The following is a 24,334-nucleotide window of genomic DNA, read 5'->3' as shown; positions in this document are numbered from 1 at the left end:
TCCTTTAATTGGAGCAATTACAATAAATTCTATTAAAGCCTCATTTAAAGCAACCCAAGTACTAAGTGGATGCAATCCTTATAACAGCTCTTAAATTCTAGTTTTCAAATCATGACAGTAACTTTATTTTGGTGATGATTTGAGTAAAGACATTGCAAAAACTGCATTTCTTTATACAACAAACCATTTATTTTTCTTTTGGTAGCTGGCTACATAGAAGTCTATTTCCTTAAAAAAAAAAAAAAGTTGCCTGTAGACCTGATTGACATATACCTGGCTGAAAATACATTTTCTCTCATATGAACTTCTGCAATGTGCAGAATTACTTGTAAAAAGAATTTCTGTGGAACCTACATGCTAACATTTACTTTTACAGACCCTTACTAAGGAATCATCACATAATGTTCTGAGCTTCAATGCCCACTTAAGAACAAAAACGTTACTTCCCAAGGTTCCCAGCTGAGCCAAAAGGAAGGATTAATTAAGCATTTATTTTATTTACTTATACTAAAACAGGGATTAAATGGCACTTACGAAATCAGTTTCTATCACAACATGGTTTCCTGGTCTCATACGGCCTCTTCATTTAGGCTAGCTGTTACAGTGAGTTAAGCAAGCGAAAATAAAGAGACTTCCAGTTGAGATGCCACTCTTGCCTGTCTCTCTCTGCATCCATTTCATGGCTTGATGGTATCAGCCCAGGAATAATAAAAGAAATTACTTTTTCTGCATCATTCAGGTTTTCTTGCTCACCCTGGATCAATATTTAAAATTGCTTCAGAGCATTAGCTTCCTAAGAACCTCAGCTATTTTCTTTCTCACACTGTCAGCACTTGCAATATATACAATATAAACAAAACACGAATATAACAAAATAGTTTGGTAGTTATGCACAGCCAGTTTAATGGCTTATAATAATACTGGTAAGGTAACATAAGTTGCTTACAAAACACGGTTATGTGCCTAAAACGTTTCTTTCCTCAAGATCCTATCTAAAAATGGGTAAGCCTTCATGTTGCTCCTCTGTTAATCATTTGCCATGCCATTTTATGTTTTAGCTCTCTTTAAACTGAAAAACACGAGAACTGTTTCCTTTTGTTAGTGTCTTGCTTATCCTGAATAGTATCCATCTGGCTTAATGCACAAAGGAAGTAAAAGCCACAATTTAAAAAACATAGGGAATTAACTGATTTATTTCATGGTACACCAGGATTTGTGGTTTACTTACATGCTCTTTATTGGAAAAAAAAAAAAAATCAGCAAAATGTACAATTTCTTTGAGAAAATTGCAAACACTTGTCGTGGCAGGAAAAAATAGCATTTTCCCTTTTTAATAGTACTTTAATATTAGTACAATTATTTAGAAGGAATTGAAAAAAGACTGTGTATTTACCTACAGAAAAGAAAGCTTGAAATAATAGGTAAATTTAGTCTACTTCATAAAACCAAACCACATGAGACTGAAATATATGTCTGCATTTTTCTTTATTGAAATTATGGCACTTAATAGCAGAAATAATAGAGCTCCACAACCAGAAGCAGTATTGTTTCCAAACGTCACATTTCTTTCCACTTCAGTTTGCATGATTTTTCAGAAGAGAACAAGCCCTTTATAACTTGCTCACAACTGAAGAAGCCTTCATCTTGATTTTTTATTTCTGAATACAACACTATTGCAGCTGTATCTGCCCTGCAATCTTACTGGTGTTTATTTTCCTTTGTATTCTGGAAGTTAAATTACAGTTTCACTGTGCTGTCAAGTAAACGCTGTAATAGCATGTCACTGTAAAATAATTAGCATTTATGTTAAATCTGGCTGATCCAGCAAAGAAAAATCCTTCCATTTAGCATTATCCTTCCACATTTTTTTATTTTTTTTATTTTTTTTATAAATAACTGACATTGAACATATTGCATGACATTACCAGAAGTATTACAAACTATAAAAGAAAGAGTGTGAACTAAAACCCAGACTTCTCTAGGGCTGTAGTGAACAACAAAATAAAAACAGCATTACATTGCAGCACCTTTAAACATGTAACAAAAACCAGTGCTCAGTGTATACCAAAAATGGGTTACTGAATTGTATTATTACCAATGTTTGTTTGTGGAAAAATATATCTATATATGTACACACACAAAGGCACACACACAAGAAAAAAGAAGAAACTCAAGCATTTAGATGTCTGAAAACTGAGTTCTGGTGTTCAAAAAATAATAATCATAAACCACCATATAATAATGTTCACCGATTTTCTATCATCCACATGCATTATTCATTAACCAAAAGATGACAGGCTCTATAAAAAAAAAAGTAAATTAAATAATGATTTCTAATAAAGTAAATGCAATCAATGCATGACATGATGCTGCATGTTAAATCAAGTATCATTATTCAGCATTAAAACAACTGTACCAGTTCACAGGTACTGAAATGTTCACAATCTGATGCTGCAGCAATTTTATAATCAGATCCAGCTGATAAGAGTATTAATACAAGTGACACGAATGTCCACAGAACACAAAAGAATACAGAAATGCTTTGGAGAAATACCTCCAAAGTTATTTTATTTTCCATCCCGTCTCCCATTTCATTTTATGTCCAGTCTTAAGATTACTACATTGAAAACTGACATTATCATTCTGGAAACATATTAAATGAAATCAGTCTAATGAGGAGTTATAATTACAGGCTTCATCTAACAGAAAGCTAAGCTTTGGTTATATAAAGTGCAGTTCAATAATATGCCTATTAATCACAATATTGTATATACAGCTAATTTTTGCAGCTCAGTCTCCTTGCAAATTTTAAAAAATATTGTTGTTTTACAGTTTGCTTATACAGCAGGCTCAGTTAAAGAAAAATCCCGTTTAAATAAATCTCAATTTTAAGTACTTCAGTACCATCCATCTTTGTGTGCTATGCTTCTGAACTGCTTGGCAATGCGTAACCCATGTTCAGTATCTGGACAATGCTGTTTGTATCCCATCATATGAACTACCTAAGCTCCTTGACAAAACAGTTCCCTAACCTCTTCAAATTGGTTACAGTTTTTGCTGTATAAAGTTTTCAAGTTTGATTATGATACAGGCAGTACATTCCATCACTCTCATAGCAACTTCTGAAGTAAACCTATCATTGGGAATCTGTGGAAAAGGTAGTAAGTCAGGATACCTAGTTTTTAAGCTATCTACTCCATAAGCTTCCAGTGTCTGAACATCATTTGTAAGCCCTTCAAGTTGCTGACTATATTCCTCTATTTTTTGTGCAAGGGCTGCTGGTTTTACGTCTTTGTCTGATTTGCCTTTCACAGCATAGTCAGCTGCAATTAAGGCTAGTTTAGTAGAAAGGTAGCATTTAAAGCATACCCATTCATTGGCGTTTTTATGAAGGTCATTTCTTGCAGCTGAAAAGTTAGCTCGGGCCTGCCTAAGCCATCGACGTGCCTCCACAAGATTGCCAACAGACCTGAATGTAGGTGGGACAAAAAAGCGTTGTGAGTAAGATGGCCCCGTGGAAGATGGACACTTCTCTTTAAACTGTTGCCTTTCAGATTTGTGGCTTGTTGCTTCTTGATTCCATGAAGTATAAAATCTCTGAAATGAAAATTTATCTGACTGAAATCGAGAAGCAGAGGACGAAAAAGGTCTTCTTGAGGCTCTGTCTGTGTTTTGATCCATAAAGGCCTGTTTTTCTAGCCTGTTAATCTCATTCTGTAGATGTTTGAAAACTTCATTAGCTATATCGAGATTCTCTGCGTTTTTATCTGGATGCCATTTAAGATACAGCCTCCTAATTATCTTTTTTCTTTCAGATTCTGGAAGTTTCCATGCCTGTTCAATCACAGATGTAACTTCTTTTAATATTTCTGGCAACGAGTTTGACTTTATCTTTTTTGGAGAGTGATGTTTTGCAGACATTGATTTGTGGCTCTCTCTGCCAGTGAAGAGAGGTGGAATGGGCCTCGGTCCATGTGCTGGAAATTCTGTAGGACTGGTTGGGGTAGTAGGTGTGCTATCCCTGCTCTGAGAACTTTCCTCCGGTCTTGAAAATTTGTACAAGTCAAGAGAGCTCACTATTTTATATTCACTATATCCAATATCAATCTGGTAAATCTTCCCTAGAAAACTGTGACTTTCATCATCTTCTCTTTCCACTTCTTGTACAATAATTGCATAGGTATAAGTTGGTTGATATGATCCATATATGTCACCACCTTCAGCATCAACAAGGTAACCAACATATTCACCAGGATAAAATACATTCATTGGATCCATAAGAAGAGTATAGTGAATTTCAGCTGGTATGGGAGTGCCAGGTGTTGGTAGTTCAAGTTTTGATGGTTCAGAAGAGTCATACTTCACTCCTAAACTGTCAAGCTTCTCACTGATCCGATAAATATCATTACAACCCAGCATGGCAATTAAATACGAGGTATCAGAAATCAGGTTGTCAGTTGCAGATTTTAAGGTCATTGCTAATGCTAACAGGAAATTTATGTCTTTGCTGTCAGAGTGCTGTATGTAAAGCAGTATTACTGCATTTCCATATCTCTTCAGGAAAGCAAATGTTTCACTTTTGCTGTGGGGAATAGGTGCAAAACCTTTAACTCTTAATGTTGTTTGCAACTTCTCAAAGCAGGAAACTTTCAAACCTTCTCGCAAAGCTTTGCAAAGTCTTATTGCTTTTTCTTCATTAGCTAAAAAAGCATTGTCATTTTCATGCTTCATAATCCTAATGAGTCCTGTGATGAATTGTTCTGAAGACAACAGTAACTGTAACCTTCCCTGCAAAGAACATAATGCTCCAAACTGACAAATTCTGGGAGACTCTTCATCCAACTGTTCTTCAAGAATACTGCTAAGTAAGCGAGGCCTCAGTTTCTGAGGGAATAACATTATCAGTTTAGTGTGAAAACCGTGGTCTTTGCCTAAGTAACACTGGCTAAGATCAACAAGCATTTGCACACCAATGTTACCCTGGATTCTGCTTTTGTAGTGGGGTGCATCATCAAAAACTAAGATACTAGACTTCACCAACCTGCCATCTTGACTGGGAAGATAAAGGGCAAAATCCCTCATATTCTCAAGGTCATTCCTAACCTTGACAGAATCATTCTGAAGACTTTTGAACAGGCCAGAAACTACTCTTTTAACTGTGCGCATTTCATTAGGATCCAATTGCTTTCCTTCAGAGCTCTTGAATATGCGACCTAGAACTTCGACATATTGCTTTGTTGAAATAATATCTTCAGTACCCAAATGTTTAAATAACTGATGGAAAGTACCAAGTTCTAAAGGAAGTTTATAAAGATATGGTTTAAAATCAGACTCATACTCAAGGTTAATTACAACCTCTTCAGGCTTAAGGAGCTTCCAACCTTCTTCCACCATTACAAAAGAAACTCCTCGAAGCTGAAAGCGGAATTCCCTTTTCTCTGAACTAAGAAATTCATAAATACTTCTTAGGACCTTGGCTCTAGTTTTTACCATGTCCTCATCCAAAGTTGTTATATTGCATATGTTCCTGCAGTTATTGATGACTTTGTCCAGGGGAGGGTCCAAGTTAACATTTAGCATCGTTAAAACTTGCTCAAGTTGTTCTTGTGCACCAAGACTACTTCCCTCTTGCTCTTTGATGCTCAAAGGGGTTGCTTTCTCAGGAAGAATGGGACACGAAGTCCACAGCAACTGCAACACATCAGTCTGTTTGAATTTAGGATTCACCTGTGCCCCATTGAATCGTATTAGAGGAAGTGTCCCATTAACTTCTTGATACTGAGGATGAAGTCTAACAAATTCTGCTGGAGCTCGTTCAGGGCACAGAAAAGGAATTAATGACAGTTCCTTAAGAAAATTTCCTGACAAAAGGTCAGTTCTTTCTTGAAATATATGATGAAGGAGGACATCAACAGTATTCTGTAGTGTTTCTTTAGACCAGTTTTCTGTATTTGCTCGCATGCTGATCTCCTTAGAAAACTGTAGTAACTGTTGCTGTGAAATGATGAATTTCAATCCAATATGACGTAGAAAAGTTACCCATGATGGAAGGAATGCTGCCTGATTTTTTGGTTTTGTAAGCTGCTCTAGTTTCTTAAAAAAATCCTGAGGTATAAAGAATTTTTCCGGAAGCATAACTTCAAAGACTTTTACAGTCCTGTCATAAAAATATTTTGCAGGTTTTAATCTATTGCTTGAATCATGAATGATCAAAATGCTTTCAAGCTTTTCAAACAGCTGTTCCTTCATTTCTGAAGTCTCTTCAATGCTAGTTAGCCTATTCTTTAAGTAGATCAAGTGTTCTAGTTTTGCATCATAAGACAGATTTTCAAGTTTTGGCAAAAGATGTTTCAAGTACACTTCCAGATCATCCACAGAGACACAGCCAAGCACATTATACAAATCTTTCAAATGAACCTTCTCCTCAAGAAAAGCTGATGAAGTTGAGTGTGTCCATCTGTCTACTTCTACTGATGGGATGCTTTTCATGAGGACATAGCACATCCCATATTTTGAAATGCTGATGTATCGGCCACTAATTGATTTATAACATGGAAGAGACTTTAAAATTTTAACATCATCCTGAGATGTCAAATGACATAGATTGCAATTGAAATACATTAAGAGAGCCTCAAAGTCACTTTCTGCTAACTTTTCAGTCCTAAAAGTTGATGTCTGCACCATATATTGTATGGCTTTCAGAATGCTTGAAGGATTATCTATATTTGCTGTACATCCTGACAATAAAGGCACTAAAGCACTGTCTTTGGAGCAAATTTTGTTCAATGCCAGCTGAATACAGCCTGTTTTCATTAAAGTGTGAAAGACTTTATCACTCTGAGCATTTGGAAAAACCGCTATATGCATAATGCTGAGGGGCAGCAAAACATCACACTCCGGCACAACAAGATGGTTAGCTGAGACAGTAAATCTCACACCTGGAAGTAAAGTCCAATCCTTCAAAGTTTCAACAACACCATCAAATTTTGCTTGTGTATCTTCTTGCTCTTCCTTAATATTTACAGACTCACTAATAAAATGCCAGGCATTTTTAAGCCAAGATTCACTTGCAAAGTTTTCTTTCCATTTCATGCAATTTCTAGTTTTATATTCTCTAGGCAGCACAGATGATAACAATTCAGCAAAACTTCTGATATCAAAGACTTTTGTTACTTCACTGCTAAGTAAAATATTGTTGTATTTCAAATACAATGTGTTCATAAACAGGTCCTTGCGAGATGGAATCAGTTCATGGTATGTTGTTAAGAACTTTGGCCGCTTTGAGTCAAAAATTTGCAAAACATTGTCAAGAGTAATAAGGAGTGGCAAGCCCTCAATGTGGATTTCATTTTCTTCTGCATCTTTAAAACAGTAGTCAACCAGAAGTTTGAGACTATGGAAGAGTTTCAAGTTTGTCTGCTGAAGACGACAGGGTAACTTTCCAATGTGGCAATTAGAGTCTGGAAAAGAAAATGTCATCAAAAATAATCGGACATCAGCAGGTGTCACACAGGTGACAGGAATATCTGCATCTACCAAACAGTGGTAAAGATTTGCAGTTTCATCACAGTTATATACCAAATTAAATCCAATTTCTAAAAGTAAGTGCTTCAGTCTGTAAACATTTTCAGCCACGGTCTTCCGTGTTGTGATGTTGTATTCTGTATTTTTGAGATGCTGCAATTCATCTTGTAGTAAATTGTCAAAGAATGGCCTGCCTTTGTTCTCAGTAGACATGTTAACCCATGTGATGATAACAGCAGAATGCAAATCAGAACCCTCAATATTTGGAGTTCGCATAACAGGCAGAAGACGCTTCAAATCTTCATAAATGCAACTATAAACTGCTTTCACTAAACAATACCAATCTGGCTGAATATCAAGCCTATTAACTGGAAAAAAGGATAAAAACTTTTTTAAAGTGTCTTTCACAGCATGAATAGGTGTGTTTTGCAGCACTGATACTGTAGGATCAGTGCCTGGAAAATAGCGTTTCTTCAGCTGAATCAGCAGTTCAACATAGGCCGGCGCTATGAGTGCTGTCATTAGGCTATTATTCCAGTCACTTCTTACTCCAACACCGTTATCATCACGCCATAGATTTCTTCTTGCAGAATCCAGAGCAAAGTGTCCATTCACATGAAAAGGTAATCCAGTTTCTAATGATAATGGTAAGAAACAGAACGCTCTGTGGGGTTTTTTGTAATTATGAGTAATGCAAGCTGCTACCCCGCCTCGTGGAAAAAGAGTAATATCCTCATTCTTGTGGGCGGAAACCACACTTTTAGATACCTTCTCCATGGCTGAAAAGCCTGACCTGTTACAAATTAACCAAGTTGTAAGATTTCCTTCAGAGTCTTCAGTATCCATTGTGTAAGTAATCTGTTGCACAGGTATTTCACTCAGCTGCCTTTTTTTAGTTACACTGTCAATTACAGATGCATGGAATTGCTTTCGTTTCAGTCTGTCTCCATCAGTGATTTTGCCTTGTACAGAATACAACACATTCAGTGCTCCTGTTGTTTTTTCTATCTCACAAATAGAAATTTTTTCCATATGGTTCAAAAACATTAAGAGTTCTGCTCCATCTGTACGCAGCTTATCTAAAAGATTTTGGACCATTCTATCTGAGCATGGAACTGAGGAAATTTCTGACACTTTTGCCATGTCCCCATTTCGAAGAGGAAACCGAAACATTGTGCAATTATCCAATTTAAAGTGATCTCCTAAGTAGAGGTCCAGTACATCAGAGAACTGTGTTCTGAAATCTGCATCTAAATCTCTAAACATGCGGCCAGGACTTGTTGATGTTGAACCTGGTGCATATCTAGCATGAGGATCAAAAATACAAAGTATGTCATTGCCCGATATGAAAGAAGGGCAGTCAGTAATATGATAAACAGAATTGAAACCTATACCATATTGTCCAGTTTTACAGGGATTTCCTACTTTTGTACCTTTTCCAAGGTTCTGAATTCCTCGAATATCATCTTCTGTAAAAGGCTGATTGTTGTAAACACACAGTGCTGGTCCCTGAAGCGGTGCCCATTTCTCATCAAATATTCTATCGACTGGATGCTGTCTAGGATCAAACACAAAACAGATCTCTGTAGCTTTTGCATCATCTGCATTCTGAAGGAGCTCTTTCAGCATTTCTTTTTCTGAAGGGTAGGCATTGAGAATGCTTTTAATTCTACTTGTCAGTTTTTCTTTCTGGCCGAATTCTGTTCCAAGGGTAGTAAAACAGATATTGGATGCATATCTCTCTAGAGCTTTATGGCGTTTTGGTATTGCTCCAAGCTTTACTGCAACTTCTCTTGGAATATCACCATGACAGTATTTAATGGTTGTGTCTTTAACTTTAATCCATGGACAATCATTGTAACACAAAGATTTTGCAGGCAGAAGTGCAAGATGAGTATCAGGTAACAAAATCTCACCATACTTTTTCTCACAAAATTCCTGCTTCTTTTCTCTAATGAGGCCCCATATTCCTTCACTGATTATTCTCCTGCAAAGCTGAAAGCTGTCTTCTGTTAGTTGTTTGGTCCCTCTTTCCCGATTTATTAATTCAAGAACTACAGCAAAATCTTCAACTGTAAAAGCCTGTCTTACACCCACACTTTCAAAGAGCTCACGGAAACTATTTTTGTACTTATTAGGCAACTGATAGAGATAGGGTGCTGCTTCAAAATTCAAGTGAAAAGACACTTTTGTTGGATCAACATACACATTCTCAACCAAAATAAAACTACAGTTTGTCAGCTGTTCAATTATCATAGCTTTTGTTGATTCATTCTGTAACATTCCCTCATGTAAGTACTTGTAACAAGCATTAGTGATATTTTCTTGATATAATGTGATCCCATCAAATGACTTTGCAACTTCTTCTAACTGATTTATGACCAAATTAACAGCTGGCTTCTTCAGCAAACCCAAAAATTCTTTGACAGCTAATGACAAAGCACCACAACCTTTAAAGGAGTGGGAATTTTCATTAAGAATTGGTTCTATTAGGCAAACTATATCTTGATGATCAGCAGTGAAAAGATCACTTGCTGTAAACATCGCTTCAGGCTGAAAATCACTGCCTTTCCAGTGCAGTGAGAAGCCTGCTGGTTTGCTAAGGAAAGGTAGGAAAGGGATGGTTTGACATTTTGCAGCAAATTCTTTAGCTCTAGGGTCCCTAGATTTTAGTTTTTCATCAATAAGACTCAGTATAATACTGCTTCTAAGACAAGCTGCAGCATGATCACTCTTGTTAATTTCAGCCACTGACTCTGCACGTTCTATCAGGTCTTCCCATGAAATATCATCTTTAGCCATTCCCAGCTGAACAAGTTTAACCAAAATAACTGGGTTAAGATAATCCTGAGTGGTACCATAAGGAAATCTTCCATCTTCAGCATCATACAACTTTGCAACTCTTCCTTCAGGATGGATCAGTCTTGATGGTGTAACTAATGGGTGTCCATCCAATGAAGAGGGAATACATGGAGTAACACGAAGAATTCCTGAGAACTCCTCAACTTTTTCATTGAGAACATAACACATCAAAGGATCACGCAGCTCTGTGTCAATCTCCTGAATATTAGGGAAAAATACCTCAGAAAAGAACTGTTTCTCAGAGAAGGTGTTCTCCAATAATACGTATTTACATCCTGCTTCTTCAAATCCTGTCTTTACCCAAGACGGGAGATCCACAGCACACAGATTTTTGGAACCTGTCTTTTTAAGGTACTTCAGAAAGATCTTAAAGGCTGAAGGCCCAACATCTGGTCGTTTCAGTATAGAGTCATCTAAAAATCTTACATTCTTCATGGAAACCCAAGAGGAACCATCAGAAAACACTTTGATCCCTTCTTTGCTTTTCATGTGAGCTATGTCTTCATAAAACCCTTGACAAATAACAGAAAAATCATCGTGAACTGAATCAGGATCTGGCCACACTGCACAGTAACTGTAATCAACTAGCTCACCGCTGATTGCCATGTCACGCAGAACGCAAACTGCTTCTATGTAGGCTTTTACAATAACATGCCTCATGAATACTGTATTCCATCTTCCTTTCGTGTCTGTTTTCCAGATCTCTTTCCGATTTGAAGTAGCTGCAAAGCAGCCATTTATATGTAGAGGTAAGCCTGTTTTTATTCGTAGAGGTAAATAGCAGAATACTTCACCTATGGTGTTGCAATTAGGTTTCACAATCCACTTTTGATCCTGGGTTTCAGACAGCAACACTCCTACTCCACCACAGGGAACAAGACCTAGTCTTCGTCCACTTTCATGCAATGAAAATTTTAAAGCATCTCCAGTGTCCATGCAAGAACATATAAGCCATGTTGTTGAATCTACTGTTTTCTGTGGCAATTCATCAGCTGATCTTTTCACCTGTCCTGATTTAGCCATTTCAAAGAAAGAAGCTGGATCATCCTCCGTACCTCTGAAGAGTGGAGACTGTAAATCAGCAATTCGCCTAAATACATGGTGAAATTCTTCTACTACTATCTGTAAGATACACGAGGACTTTGGGGTTTCAGCAGGAAGCTTTTTACTACTGCTGCTACAGACCTTCATGAGTTTAGCTGCTTCCTTTAAAACACTTACATTTGGTGCAGTCAAGGCTTCGGAAGAAAACAGATTTTTTTTGATAGTAACAACATCTTGTGCCATCCCAGGATCATCTGCCTCAATTTTCAAGTATTTCAAAACCATTGAATTTACACTCTGAGCAAATATGATCAGTCTATGACCACAAATGCTGAATTCATCCACAAGAGAGTAAATGTCTGCTGTATTGTAACATGTACTGCTGACTTCACTCACTTTAGCTTCCTGCTGAGTTCTGAAAGACAGCCTGAAAAGCGTTCCTTTGTAGCTGTAAGGAGATTCTACAGTCAGTGGTAGCTGGCAACCAAAAACTCCTATAAATGGCTTAAACTGATTGGGAAATTTTCGCAGTCTCTTCTGTTGTTTACTCCAGTTGATTTTGATCCCAGGGTTAGATTTATCTCTAATATGTTTACTGATATGGTTAACGTTTGGATCGAACATAATCATGAACTCCCGGCTCAAAATAATAGGAACATCTGTGATATGATAAACAGAATTGAATCCCAGTCCAAATTTTCCCACTTTGTCAACTTCACTCCTTTTTAAAGACTCTCCTAAACGAGTTATATTTAGGAAATCTGAGTCAGAAAATTCAGAATTATTGAATGACCACAAAGCTGGACCATGACATGCTGCCATTCCTGGATCCAGAAGATTCTCTCTTATATCCATATTTCTTCTCATGTCAATCAGGAAATTACATTCCGTTGCATTAGCATCATCAGCATTTTGAAGAAGCTCTTTAAAGATATCTGAAATGGAAGGGTATTCTTCCAAGATGTTTTTAATTCTTACAGTCAGAGGCTCTCTTTGCCCAGATTGCTCAAATCCCATATTTTCCGGATTAATCAATCTTGTGCTAAGGCATGGGACATTTAACCACTCAGCAGTTTTCATTGGTATGTCTTCATGCACCAAAATTATTGGTTCAACAGCATCTTCAAGCAAATCATTTAAGTCATCAACTTTGATATCACAATAACAGCACTCATGAATTGGCTTCATTGCAAGTTTATAAGGAAGTTTGCCAGTGTATAATGGCATGGGTGTATGTAGGCTTGCAGGAATCTGATTGCTGTACAGCCATCTTATGATGCTCAACATAATATGAAGATTTTGTTTACTCTCTTGTTCAGAGAGAGACTGCTCACTTTTTAGATATATTTTCTGAATGACCATAGAAACATGGTCTGGTGTTAACTGCTCGATGGAACCACAACATTTAAATAACTGGTGAAACTTCGCCATAGTTTTTGGTACATAATGTAGATAAGGTTGGAGATCGAGATCAGGTACTGACTTTATTACTGCTTGTGCGAGGGAACAAAATGTTTTACCTGTCCAAACCCAGGGAAACTTCAGGGCTTTAAAAGCTTCTTTGCCTTCTTCTAGATGGTCATGCATAAATCCATAAATCTCAAGCAAGATATGCTGAAACTGGTAATAGTCCTCATCACTGAAAGTTTTAGAACTGTGCCAATCGACCACCACCTTGAAATGTTTTAAGACTGCTTTTATAATGGGCTTGCTGGGCATGCCAAGTGCTTTTTCTACATCCGGCAGCACATTTTCCACAAGAGGCACTGAGGAACCAACTAAAATTGCGTAAGATATATCACACATTTCTGGTGGTGAACACAGATTACAATGATCTCCTTTCCAAACTAAGGACCCTGGATAATTTGGAGGCCTTTCCTTAGATGCGGGAATCCATTTTATTTTTTTCAGTGCAGCTTGTGTTTCACATGAGTGAAGCAGTGCATGGTTTTTGTTCAAAATCATCAAGAGAGTTCTAGCTTTTCTTAACAGTAAATCACGGTTGGTGTTAGAGTCAGCATGCAAACTTTCAATTTTATTTGCCACTCTCATAATATCACTCTCCTCAAGACCAGCCTCATTTTTCAAGCCTATTTGTCTCAGAGAATGAAGAATATCTGAAGATGTAAAAATAACAGGGGGGAAGCAAATATCTTCCTCAGCATAAAACAAATTTTGCAGAAGTTCTACCTCAGGATCAAAGAGTTCATTTGCTGACATTATCTTCTCCTGTGAAATCTTAATAAACTTTAGTGATGTCAGCCAGTCTATCACATCAGCATTCTCGTTTTTCAGAAAAGTCAGATTTTCAAGAACCCACTGCATTATCTGTGTGGTTTCATCATACGAATAAAAATCACTTCTTATGTCTTGTATAATAAACTTCAAGCAATCTGTGCTTTTTAGTTGTTCTATTTTCAGCAGGTTAGCTAAACGAATAGTAGCTTCATCACTGCTGTCAATTATTGCAGTAGAAAATCTTAGACCAGGAGGAATTTTGGCAGTGTGGTGTAATACCTTACTACCTTTTAGCCCAGTAAAAACAGAAACACTTTCATCAGATGATTTTTCAACTTTTTTAAATATTTGCAATTCCTGAATAATTCTTCTCTCTTTTTCACTTACATCAGTTAAACTAGCTAAGAATGTCCTAAGAGCATCTTTATGTGTTGACGGGAACGACGCAACCTGATTGCACAGTTTCTGTAAGGACATTTTTTCCATTATTTGTAAAACAGCACTTGGTAATGGTGGATGCACATATTTTTTTATAAGTGGATGTTGGATAGAAATATCCAGCTTCTTAAGTACAACTCCACCAACTCTCTGAATAACATCAGCTAAATATTCCGGGAGCTGAGTCTCAGATTCATCTTCCAGAATGACAGGTGATGGATTCCTAAATCTAACCAGTTCCACTGATGTTTGGTTTTCCTCCAGCAGTGTCTTGGGGATAAGCGGCATGTCATCAAACACACTCAAGTCATTAGAAAAATGTATATATAGGTTCTTCCATACCATCTTAAGCCAGGAAACTGATGGGTGATTTTTGTCTTCCAAACCTGGATGCCACTGTACCACCATGTCTCTGCCAGGCCATGTGCTATTCATAACTTCTTTAATGAGCCGAGCAAATCTTTCTGGGTTCAGAAGTTGCAGCTGAGTGCACGGCCTTCCTGAAATTGCAGAAATGAGAAAAGCCATGAAAATCACAGAGCAGAGTTACATATAAAAATGCTTTTGGTTGTTGTGAGGAGAGGAGGAGGAGGAGAAGGGGAAAAAAAAAAAAAAATTCTAACTTGTGCCCTGCCTTTTCTTTCTGTGGAAAAAACTGTTTGTTAGGTAGAACTGCAGATACCAGCTCCCCTTGCTTTTAGGAGTTAATTAAAAGCAAATGCATTCCATATTAGTGTAAAAATTAAAAAATAAATTGAAAATTGTCAATGTGTTATTGCATTTGTTAGTTTGACACAAGAGTTCTTGGGCATTCATAGCAACTACAGATTTACAATGAAAGTAGCAGCTTCAAACCTTTTTTTGTTTGACTGACTCTTTACACTACTTGTTTGCCTAACAGTAAATAAAAATCTAACCCATTATTTCTTTGTCTATAATTGAAAAGGTTCAAAAGGATTTGAAAAGTTATTTATTAGATACAGCAAAGAGCAACTCAAGTGCAGATGATCTTACACTAAAAGTGACAAGCAACAAGATTCAGTTGTGCTGAAACTAAGTTTAGATATATATGGGTTTACTCTTATTACTAAAGCCCTCACTAAAAGAAATATATTTTAACACTCATGTCTTGATTATACTTAAAAACTGCAGAATATCTGGAGGTAAGAAAACAGAGCAGAATATAAAGATATTGCCACCTCCCAACAACATCAAAAACAATGACAGAAATGGAAGCAAGACATCTATTTGAATTTCAGATTAAGTACAACTCCACCAACTCTCTGAATAACATCAGCTAAATATTCCGGGAGCTGAGTCTCAGATTCATCTTCCAGAATGATAGGTGATGGATTCCTAAAATCTAACCAGTTCCACTGATGTTTGGTTTTCCTCCAGCAGTGTCTTGGGCATAAGCGGCATGTCATCAAACACACTCAAGTCATCAGAAAAATGTATATATAGGTTTTTCCATACCATCTTAAGCCAGGAAACTGATGGGTGATTTTTGTCTTCCAAACCTGGATGCCACTGTACCACCATGTCTCTGCCAGGCCATGTGCTAGATAGTACTGCCATTTCCTTAATAGCAACAGTCCAAATAAAGATACTATCTACTGCCCCTGCTCTGCTGGAAACCAGTAGTAGGAGCACTGCAATGTTTACCTGTGTTTTCTGTTCAATAGAACTAATAGAATGCATAGTCTGTAGGCATGAAGTAAAAGGAAAGATGTGCTACTACTGATTGTAAAGTTCTGTGCTCAAATAGTGGGATTTAAGCTTAGCTTTTAAGTGCATCCCTCTCTTGCTGGCCCACTGCTGCAAGTGTTTCTTTCACAAGACTTGAGCACAGAACTTTAGAAATACTGTTTTAAAATCCATACATGTGATCTTAAAATACTGGAAATCTTCCCACACGGATATTTATTAAAAAAATCTGTAAATAATCCAATGAAAATATTTATCATTTCCATCTAACATAACTACAAGGTTTTCTTCAACAATATGCATTCCCCTCCAAACTGTATTTAGAACTCTTATCATAATTATCTTTGGTAGCTATCTTTTGGCAGCTCTATTTGTCAACTTTTGCTTACAAGAAAGCTGGCATAACAAGAACAGATAATCACCAAATTCACACAAATATCAAGCTTCAATCCAAACCAGTACATCTTCAGTTAACAACCATACCTGAAAATCCCCAGAGAAGCTGTTGGGCTAGAATATAATCAAATCAATTCTTAGAAAACATCCCATGAGTTACACGTAAACACACTAAATATAGAAACAGTTACTGACTAGAAAAAATACAGTACACATTTCAGGAGGGAAAAAATAAGATCTGGTTTTCTCTGTACAACACAATAAAAAAACCTGCATCCCATTTCCTCAAAGAAATAATACAAGAAAGTTTCTATTTCTGCAACTGTATCAGGAATATCTCTGATACAATTTCTACAGCTATGTAAATAAAATTCTTGACAAGTAAGATTTCAAAGCCTGCCAAAACTCCCTTTAATACTTATCATTTATGGTACTGCAGTTGTAAAATTATGCAAAATCTTAGAATGAAGAATAAGTTAAGAGGTAGAACGAAAAGCAGGCTGCTACAGTCTTGCAAAGGGTCATCTTGAAAGCCTTAAACATTTCTAGAAGAAGAATTATACTTGTTGTATTCATTTACAAAAATAGGGTCTTCCAATCAATAAGAGGCACACTACCAATCAAGAAAAGTCTCTAGAAAAATGTTCTTCAAAAAAAAAAAAAAAAGCATCAGAGAAAGAAGAGAGACAAGCAAGAACTTAAATGTGAACAATACTTTTCCCAGGAAGTAAAAAGTCTAGATAGACTTTTTTGCAAATTGGAGATCAAGCCTGGAAGTGAAGGAATGTCTGAGAACTCAGCAAAGGATTACTTTATGAATATATAGGGCTTTTTCATTTTATTCACATCCGCTTTTTGTGTTGAAGGATATAGCCCATCAAACCTGCATTTTGTATTTCTTGGTTTGCTGTTTTTTAATTTAAGCATGATTTGGGACTGCTTTGCAGCGGAACAGGCTGAAGAAACAGGGCCTGCGACTGAATGACTGAAGACCATGAAAAAGGATACTGAAAACAGTAAATCAAGACAATCATTTATAGTATTTTATGCCTGGTTCTAAGGTCTTCTGCCTAAAACCAAATTTTGATTAACAGAACAATTTAAAAACACAGGGAGGCAAGAATCTTTTTCTGAAAAGCACATTTTCTACACATTGAAGAATAGCTCACAGTATACTCATACTATTTAAAAAATAAGCTGAAGAGTGACTTGTTTGCAAATTGTGTTTAGATGAAAAGACTTCTGACAATAAGACTTCACATTTCCCAATCAAATGCGTAATGAGGAAGGGTGGAAAGGTAAATACAGACAAACTGAGTAGAAGAGAGGCAAAAAGAAATTAATTGTAAAAGCAGTTAAACATAGAAGCATCTCATTTACAGATGCAGAAAACTTCTTCAAGTCTTTTGATCAAGATTTGAAGTATTTCAGTAGGTCCACAGTGACAAAACCATAAGCTATGAATTAAGACTCAGGAAGCACTTGATGAAATTATATGATCTACAGGTATCCTGGAGGCTAGCTGCTTAAGTGGGTTTTACTTGGTTTTTAAAAAACACACTGATGTGATCACTTCTGATTGTGATATGAGATGTCTGCAATACCAAAACCATAACACAGTTATTGCATATGCAAATTCTAAAAATGCAGAATAGAATTCAGAATGTCTTCAGTGGAGGAATACTCTTTGAACAAAATTACTGAACCTTGAATATATGCTTTAATAAGTGAATATCTATTCTCTTATTGTAAATTTTCATCCTTCTCCCCTTGCCTTTGCCATAATTTTCATGTATGTCATTTCCAATTTAAACAATAGTCTATCTTATCTTAAATAGTTATTTTTGAAGATCAATTTATTTATGTGAATTCAATTTCAAAAGAGACATTCCTTTAAACTTGAGTTTAGAACTAGTCTGTTCGACCATTAGAAATCTGTTTCTTATATAACATTATGAAAAACATATTTATTACCTCGGCTTTTGGCAGCTTCTTTCAAAGCAGCCAGAATCTCAGGCTTGAGGTCATCAGAAAGTAACCTTCCTTCCAGGCCAGGAAAGAGTGACCTAGCACACCATTTAAAAAAATAAACAGATAAATAAAATAAACCCCACCACACCTTAGCAAGACATCATTTTGCTTCACAAACACTACCAGCATGGTAACCAGCATGGTAAACAATTGCTTACATATGTAGAAAAGGGTTTTCAGTGGGCATTTTTTTACAAACAAAAAAAAACCACCAGACAATTAGAAGCAGGGAGTAGTAAGAAACTGATTTTTCCAACTACTCTTCTTTGCAAAGCAGATCTAAACAAGTTTTCTTCGGATAGAAAAATAGGGATTAGAAAACTATTTTCATCTATATGTATTCTAACAAATAAAAAAAAAAAAAGTAAAATAGCACCTACTATTCTATGTCTTTTAAAGATTCTATTTCAAAGCATACAAAAATTACAACATATAATTCTAGGACTTCACACAGATCTGTGGATTTCAAAAGATTTGCAGACAAAGGTTAAGGTTATTGTAGCTAAAAGTCATGTCTCATCCTGCCCTTCCTTTACATTAGCACTTAAAACTGAACAGGTTTTTAGGGCTTTGGTCTTCCTGAAATCAAAAATAACTATGCAGTTTAATTATGACAGCAGTATGTTAAATATACATAAACTAACACAGAATCTTGTTATTCCACAGGTGTTAACAGAAAGAAATTAATAAGAACTTATTTCACCTTTATAGCAGGCTCCAAATTTGAATACACAAAGAGCCAAACTCTTAAGTTGAAAGTGTTTAAAAACATCTAACATAAGTCGTTTATCATATTTATAACATTAGAATTGAAAATAATTACTGTAGGCAAGAATATAAGCAAATAAAGCATTATAATTTCAAATCATAGCGAGAAAGTATATTTATACCTGGTATAACATGCTTTTGTATCAGTTTTACAAGGCTAAACTAAACTAAGTCCATTACTGACAGAACTAAGACACAGTAGTATCATTAAGTTTCAAGAAAACTATCTTATGACTAGTCTGAAGAAGGGAATGTTTTCTGTATGTATACTGGCTTAACTTCTGGAAGGAAAAGCAGAGTAAATGAATAGCAAAAGATAAATAATCACACAACAGATGCTAGAAAATTTTTATTCCTTTTAAGGAGACACTAGAATCACAGGCTTTGAGTAGTGTTAATCAATAACCTGAACTGTATAGAACAAGAAAGATTATGGGTTTAGAATATAACAGAAAAAGAACAACAGCAGACTTTGAAAAAAGCAAACTCCTCTGAAACAACATGGGAAGACCAGTTACCTGCATCCAACTGCTTTTCTTTAAGATGTGTTGTCTACACATATATTAAAACCTTCTTGAAGATGCGCTATCTATACATAAGGACCTCACTCAGAGCCCTTTTTAACTTAATATCATCTATACTAGCACACTCCAACCCACCTCTATTTCCCTTATGAACAGTTCATAGGGCAGTAAAAGCAGCCAAGCACATGCCAAGTGTCACATTCTTTCAAGATGAGGATCTGAAAATTAGTGGAACTTGGGAGAGAGAAGGAGGGGTGTATGCAAACATATGTATGGCTAACACTTTACAAGGAGGAACAGCTGCAGGTGCATCTGGTGTGTCTGAGTGACTTCAAACAGTACCTCTTAAGAGGTTACTTGGAGAAGAGTTCAGATTTAGCAAATCTTTTATAAATGTATATTCCAGTACAGACATAAAAAGCATCAGCCATGCTTTCTCCCTAGTGACCTTAAGGCCACTTATTCCAGCTAGTCTGCTTTTTGCTCTCCCCTCCCCAGTGGCAGTGCAAGCTTTTATGGCTGTTGAAATGTGAACCAAATTGAAATACTGATGCAGGTAGGAAATAAGCAAGGGAAAAAAAAATAATTGGAGAGGGACTGGAAAGAACAAAGGGAGAGCAGATGCAAAAGACAGGCCCATTTCTTACCATGGCAGTATCTGCCTACTTCCCAAAACCAATGTCTAGTACTAAACCCTTCACTGAAAGTAAAAGTGTTGTGCAAATAAATAAATAAATAAATATGTTTAAGTTTAATAAAAGCTCTTATTATGCAATTTTATGTACTCTATAGTATACATGTTTCTAACCTAACTCCTATTTATAATTCCCAGAAGAAAGCTAACTTGAAATGTATCCTGAGGTATTCCCCTTAAGTCTAGAAAACACAATTCTTTCTAAAGTTATAATGGCAAATAGCTGTCAAAGTTTTCAAACTTGACATATCCACATAAACGTGTACATATCTACAGAAAATAGTTCTACCTATGCATTATTTCATTATATTACAGGATGCTGCTTATCACCTTGTTTGCTGACAAGCAAATAACAGTCTCAAGCTCTGTTTAACATTAAAAAAATGGTGTTTAGAATATCAGCTATACCTGGGATAGTCTTCTGAGGTTATGTAAACTACATCCTGTTCTGACACAGATGAGGAAAAAGGAATAAAGTTTCCGTTCTGTAATGGCAAAAGCTCCAATCCAATCAATTCACTGTAGACTCCATCAGAAAGCACAAATTCTAAAAGATGAAGCTTTTCTTCAGCAGGTCCACTGTGTCCAGATTTCCTTAGTATTTGCCGTACTACAGCAGGAGTTACTTTTTTCACAGCTTTAGCAGCAGAAATAATAAGATGCACTGCACTAGCAATATTTGCTGGTACCTTGGCAATCTGCTTCCCTGAATTCTGGAGGTAGTTGAGAACAGACTGTGTGTAACCCAAACTCTCATCCATTTCAGAAAAGTGCACCTGTTCCACTTTTATCCACTGATTACTCACTGAGTAAATAACTGTGTGCTGGAGCAGCTCTTTAAAGAGAGGTTCTAGAACTGGTTTCCAGGGTACCCTGATTTTGTTCTCATCAGGCCATAACCTATAAATTCTTTCAGCTGACAATGGAAAATCCGAATTCTCCTCAGTCTCCATTCGTTTGATAGCTTCCAAAATAAGGGTGGTATACGCCTTTGGCACTATATTTACCACAAGAAGATCATTCCACAAAGCTGCTGGATCTCTCCATTGATCCAGCTCTCGCCATTTGATACTCCTCCTATTGTCTGTGAGACCAAAGAAACCACTAACATGAACTGGGAGTCCAGTTTTGCTTTCTTCACCTGGAGGTAAAGGCAGAAAACAAAATGCCCTTCCTGAAAAGTCTGCTACAGCTCCTTTTTCCTCCCCATTAGTTGACAAAGACATGGCTATTCCAATAGTAGGAACAAACTTCAAGTCATCAGCTAAACAATCCAGTTCAGTACACATTCCTCTACCACCTACACAATTACATACTAACCAGGAGGTTTTCTGCGCATCCTTAACACTCTCATCTTCTACAACTATATTTACATGGTATGTCACACATGTTATGCTATTGCTTGGGATTCCCTTACAATACTGATTTATTGCAGTTCGTAAGATTTTGATAGAATTGGGTCTTTCATGTTTCAAGGCCTTGTTTTCACTAGCAGTTACTCTAAAAATCAGCCTCTCAGTTCCATCAGCTTCCCTAATGTGCAATGAAACATCCTGAACACTCTTCAAGAACAGCAATACTGTGTCTGCATCTGCTCTGAAGGATTCAAACAGCTCCAAAACCTTCTGTTTGTCATAAACATTGCTGCTCAGTTGGGACGGCTGCAGACGAAGTGGGAAACGAAAAAAGGTACCAGGAAAGTTTCCATTCTTAAAAGTTTCCTTAGTGCTGCCAAATACACCAATGAATGGTGCAAACTGGTCTGTAAGTTCACTGATTTCCTTGCTATCTTCTTTTAGATTCCAACACTGGCCTGATTCATGAGGTCCAAAAAGGGTTTGATGGGGATCAAGCATTCCAATCTGGTCACCACTGAAAATACTGGGGACATCTGTATACATAAAAACACAACTGTTAGTAATCCTAAACTAACTTATTTTTCAAACACAGTCTTAAGGAACAAATTTTTAAAGAGCAATAAAGACAAATGTTATAAAACTGTGATGAATCAAGCATAATGCCCAGTGATATGGCTGAGTCACCATCCCTGAAGGTATCTGAAAGACCCTTAGATGTGGCACTTAGGCACATGGTTTAGTGTGGACTTGGTAGGGTTAGGTTTATGACTGGACTCGATGGCAAAGGTGTTTTCCAACCTACATGATTCTATAATTCTGGTAACATTTAATTCAGTGCTTATTAAAAGTGAAGAAACTAGCACACTCCTAGTCTGCAATTAAGTACATAAATAGTCATTCAACTATTTGCATTCTAGCAAACAGTGAGCAACAGAAAGCATAACTTTTTTGCAAATGTATTATTTTAACATTTTTCTTTCCTGAAAATACTGGAAAATAATTTAGTAAAGGTGTATTTATTGCAGATCTTAAAGGCTTGTAAACAGTGGTATTGTATGATTAAAAGCATAAATTCCCAGAACTATCAAACCACATCAACTAAGCTTTTATTCATGCAGTACTAAAATATTGTGAAAAAAAATCATGTGCCTTACAAACTCACTTCACAAGTTAAATATGTTATTTCAGCAAAAATTTTACTCTTACCCTGTACTATGTAGACTGTAAGCACTGTTTATGCTATATGCTTATGCTATACAGCAGTAAAACATTTTGCCAGGAAGTATAAGTATGTATAGAGCTCTATTATGGAGTACCCTTTCTCACATGAAATAAAATCACTGCTTATTATGCAAAGAACCTGCACAGAAGCATCAGTCTTGTCTAAACTTCCACACTTCTACTTAAATATCTACCTTATATTATGCGCCTCTATAATATGAACAGCAGTGCATAACTGAAATAACAGTGTAAAGGAATGTTCATTTCAATACAAGGGACTAACTACATAACGATGTTACTACAAGAAACATGTCTCCTCCAAAAAAAAAATCAAAAGCCGAAGGATAACCTACATGGTTTTAGAAAAATATGAATGCTTCTTAAGGAAAACTATCCAGTGATCCAATTTTAAAATGCACTACAGATAAGCCATTAAACGAGTATCTAAGATATCTAAAATAATTAAACAATTGAATAAAACTTCAACAATTTCATTTTAAAATATCTACCGAGAGTACCTGTTATATGATAAACTGAATTAAAGCCGATTCCAAATCTTCCAACTTTAAGGGGATCATCTTTCTTCCTGCTTCTTGCTATTTCCTGTATACCATGCCAGTCCTCAGGGGTGAAAACTGCATCATTGTATGCATAAAATGCTGGCCCTATAATAAATAGGCAAATGTTAAAAAGATGACAGAAGAAAACTACTTAACTGAGAAAAAAGATCTAGGAAATAAGTTTACAGAACTGCTAAAGTATTTCTTTAAAGTCTGTATGTGCAAATTTAATCAAGAAACTATGACTCAAACTGACACCAAATTATGCTTGGTGATGAAAGGGAGATAGAGTAGTAGCAAAAGCAGAAGCAAGGAGATGGATTTACCTCTGTATAAAGTACTTAAGAGATATATTTTGATGTGGTATCTAGTTCTGGTGTCCACATTTTAAAAGAATGATTCTGAAAAACTGAACAGAAAGCAGAAAAATAACAAAACTTCTGGAAGAAGTGTCCTGTGGCACAAGGCTTAAACTCAATCTGTTCAGTCTATCAAAAAGACAGTTTGAAAGATGTACTAATCACAGTCTATTAATACCTCTACTGGAAGGGATATATGGCAAGATATAACAATAACCTGTGTCTAGAAACACAGACATTCAAATTTGAAGGCCCAATAAGGTTGATTAACAAGCTAGAAACAAGAAGTAGTGGATCACCCATTATTAAGTGTTCAAATAATAACTGAATGCCTTTTGGGATGATTACACAAACTAATTTGTCTGGTAAATATGTAACTGACCTCAATCACACAAAGCCGTATTAGATGATATAAAAACCTTAAAGTTAACAACAAACTACCTTTGCAGTACTGGCAGCATGGAGCAAAGGTTGGTGTAAGGGTGAGAGAGTAAGAGATGGAGAAGAAAACAGAACTGCCCAGAGAAAGCTGAAATGTAGGGTCATGTTTACATTAAGAACTGGATATCACTCTCAAAAGGTAGAGGTATGTAGAAAAAACAAAACTACT

General features: G+C 36.3%; 1 protein-coding gene across 1 annotated transcript in view; it reads right to left on the bottom strand.

Moving 5' to 3' along the window:
* Positions 1–2,620: 2,620 nt before the first annotated feature.
* The window catches only part of SACS (sacsin molecular chaperone), a gene marked incomplete at its 5' end in the record, with an annotated part of 36,427 nt that continues 14,713 nt past the window's right edge, over positions 2,621–24,334 (bottom strand). The window contains 5 exons of the mRNA XM_080613562.1: positions 2,621–14,606; positions 16,297–16,323; positions 18,184–18,275; positions 20,635–22,117; positions 23,324–23,470. Coding sequence (XP_080469688.1) covers positions 3,046–14,606; positions 16,297–16,323; positions 18,184–18,275; positions 20,635–22,117; positions 23,324–23,470 — 13,310 coding nt within the window. The 3' untranslated portion in view covers positions 2,621–3,045. The remainder of the gene's footprint in view (positions 14,607–16,296; positions 16,324–18,183; positions 18,276–20,634; positions 22,118–23,323; positions 23,471–24,334) is intronic.

The sequence above is a fragment of the Psittacula echo genome (genome assembly GCF_963264785.1).
Source record: "Psittacula echo genome assembly, chromosome: 3".
Lineage (NCBI taxonomy): Eukaryota > Metazoa > Chordata > Aves > Psittaciformes > Psittacidae > Psittacula > Psittacula echo.
This window is presented reverse-complemented; position numbering and strand designations above follow the sequence as displayed.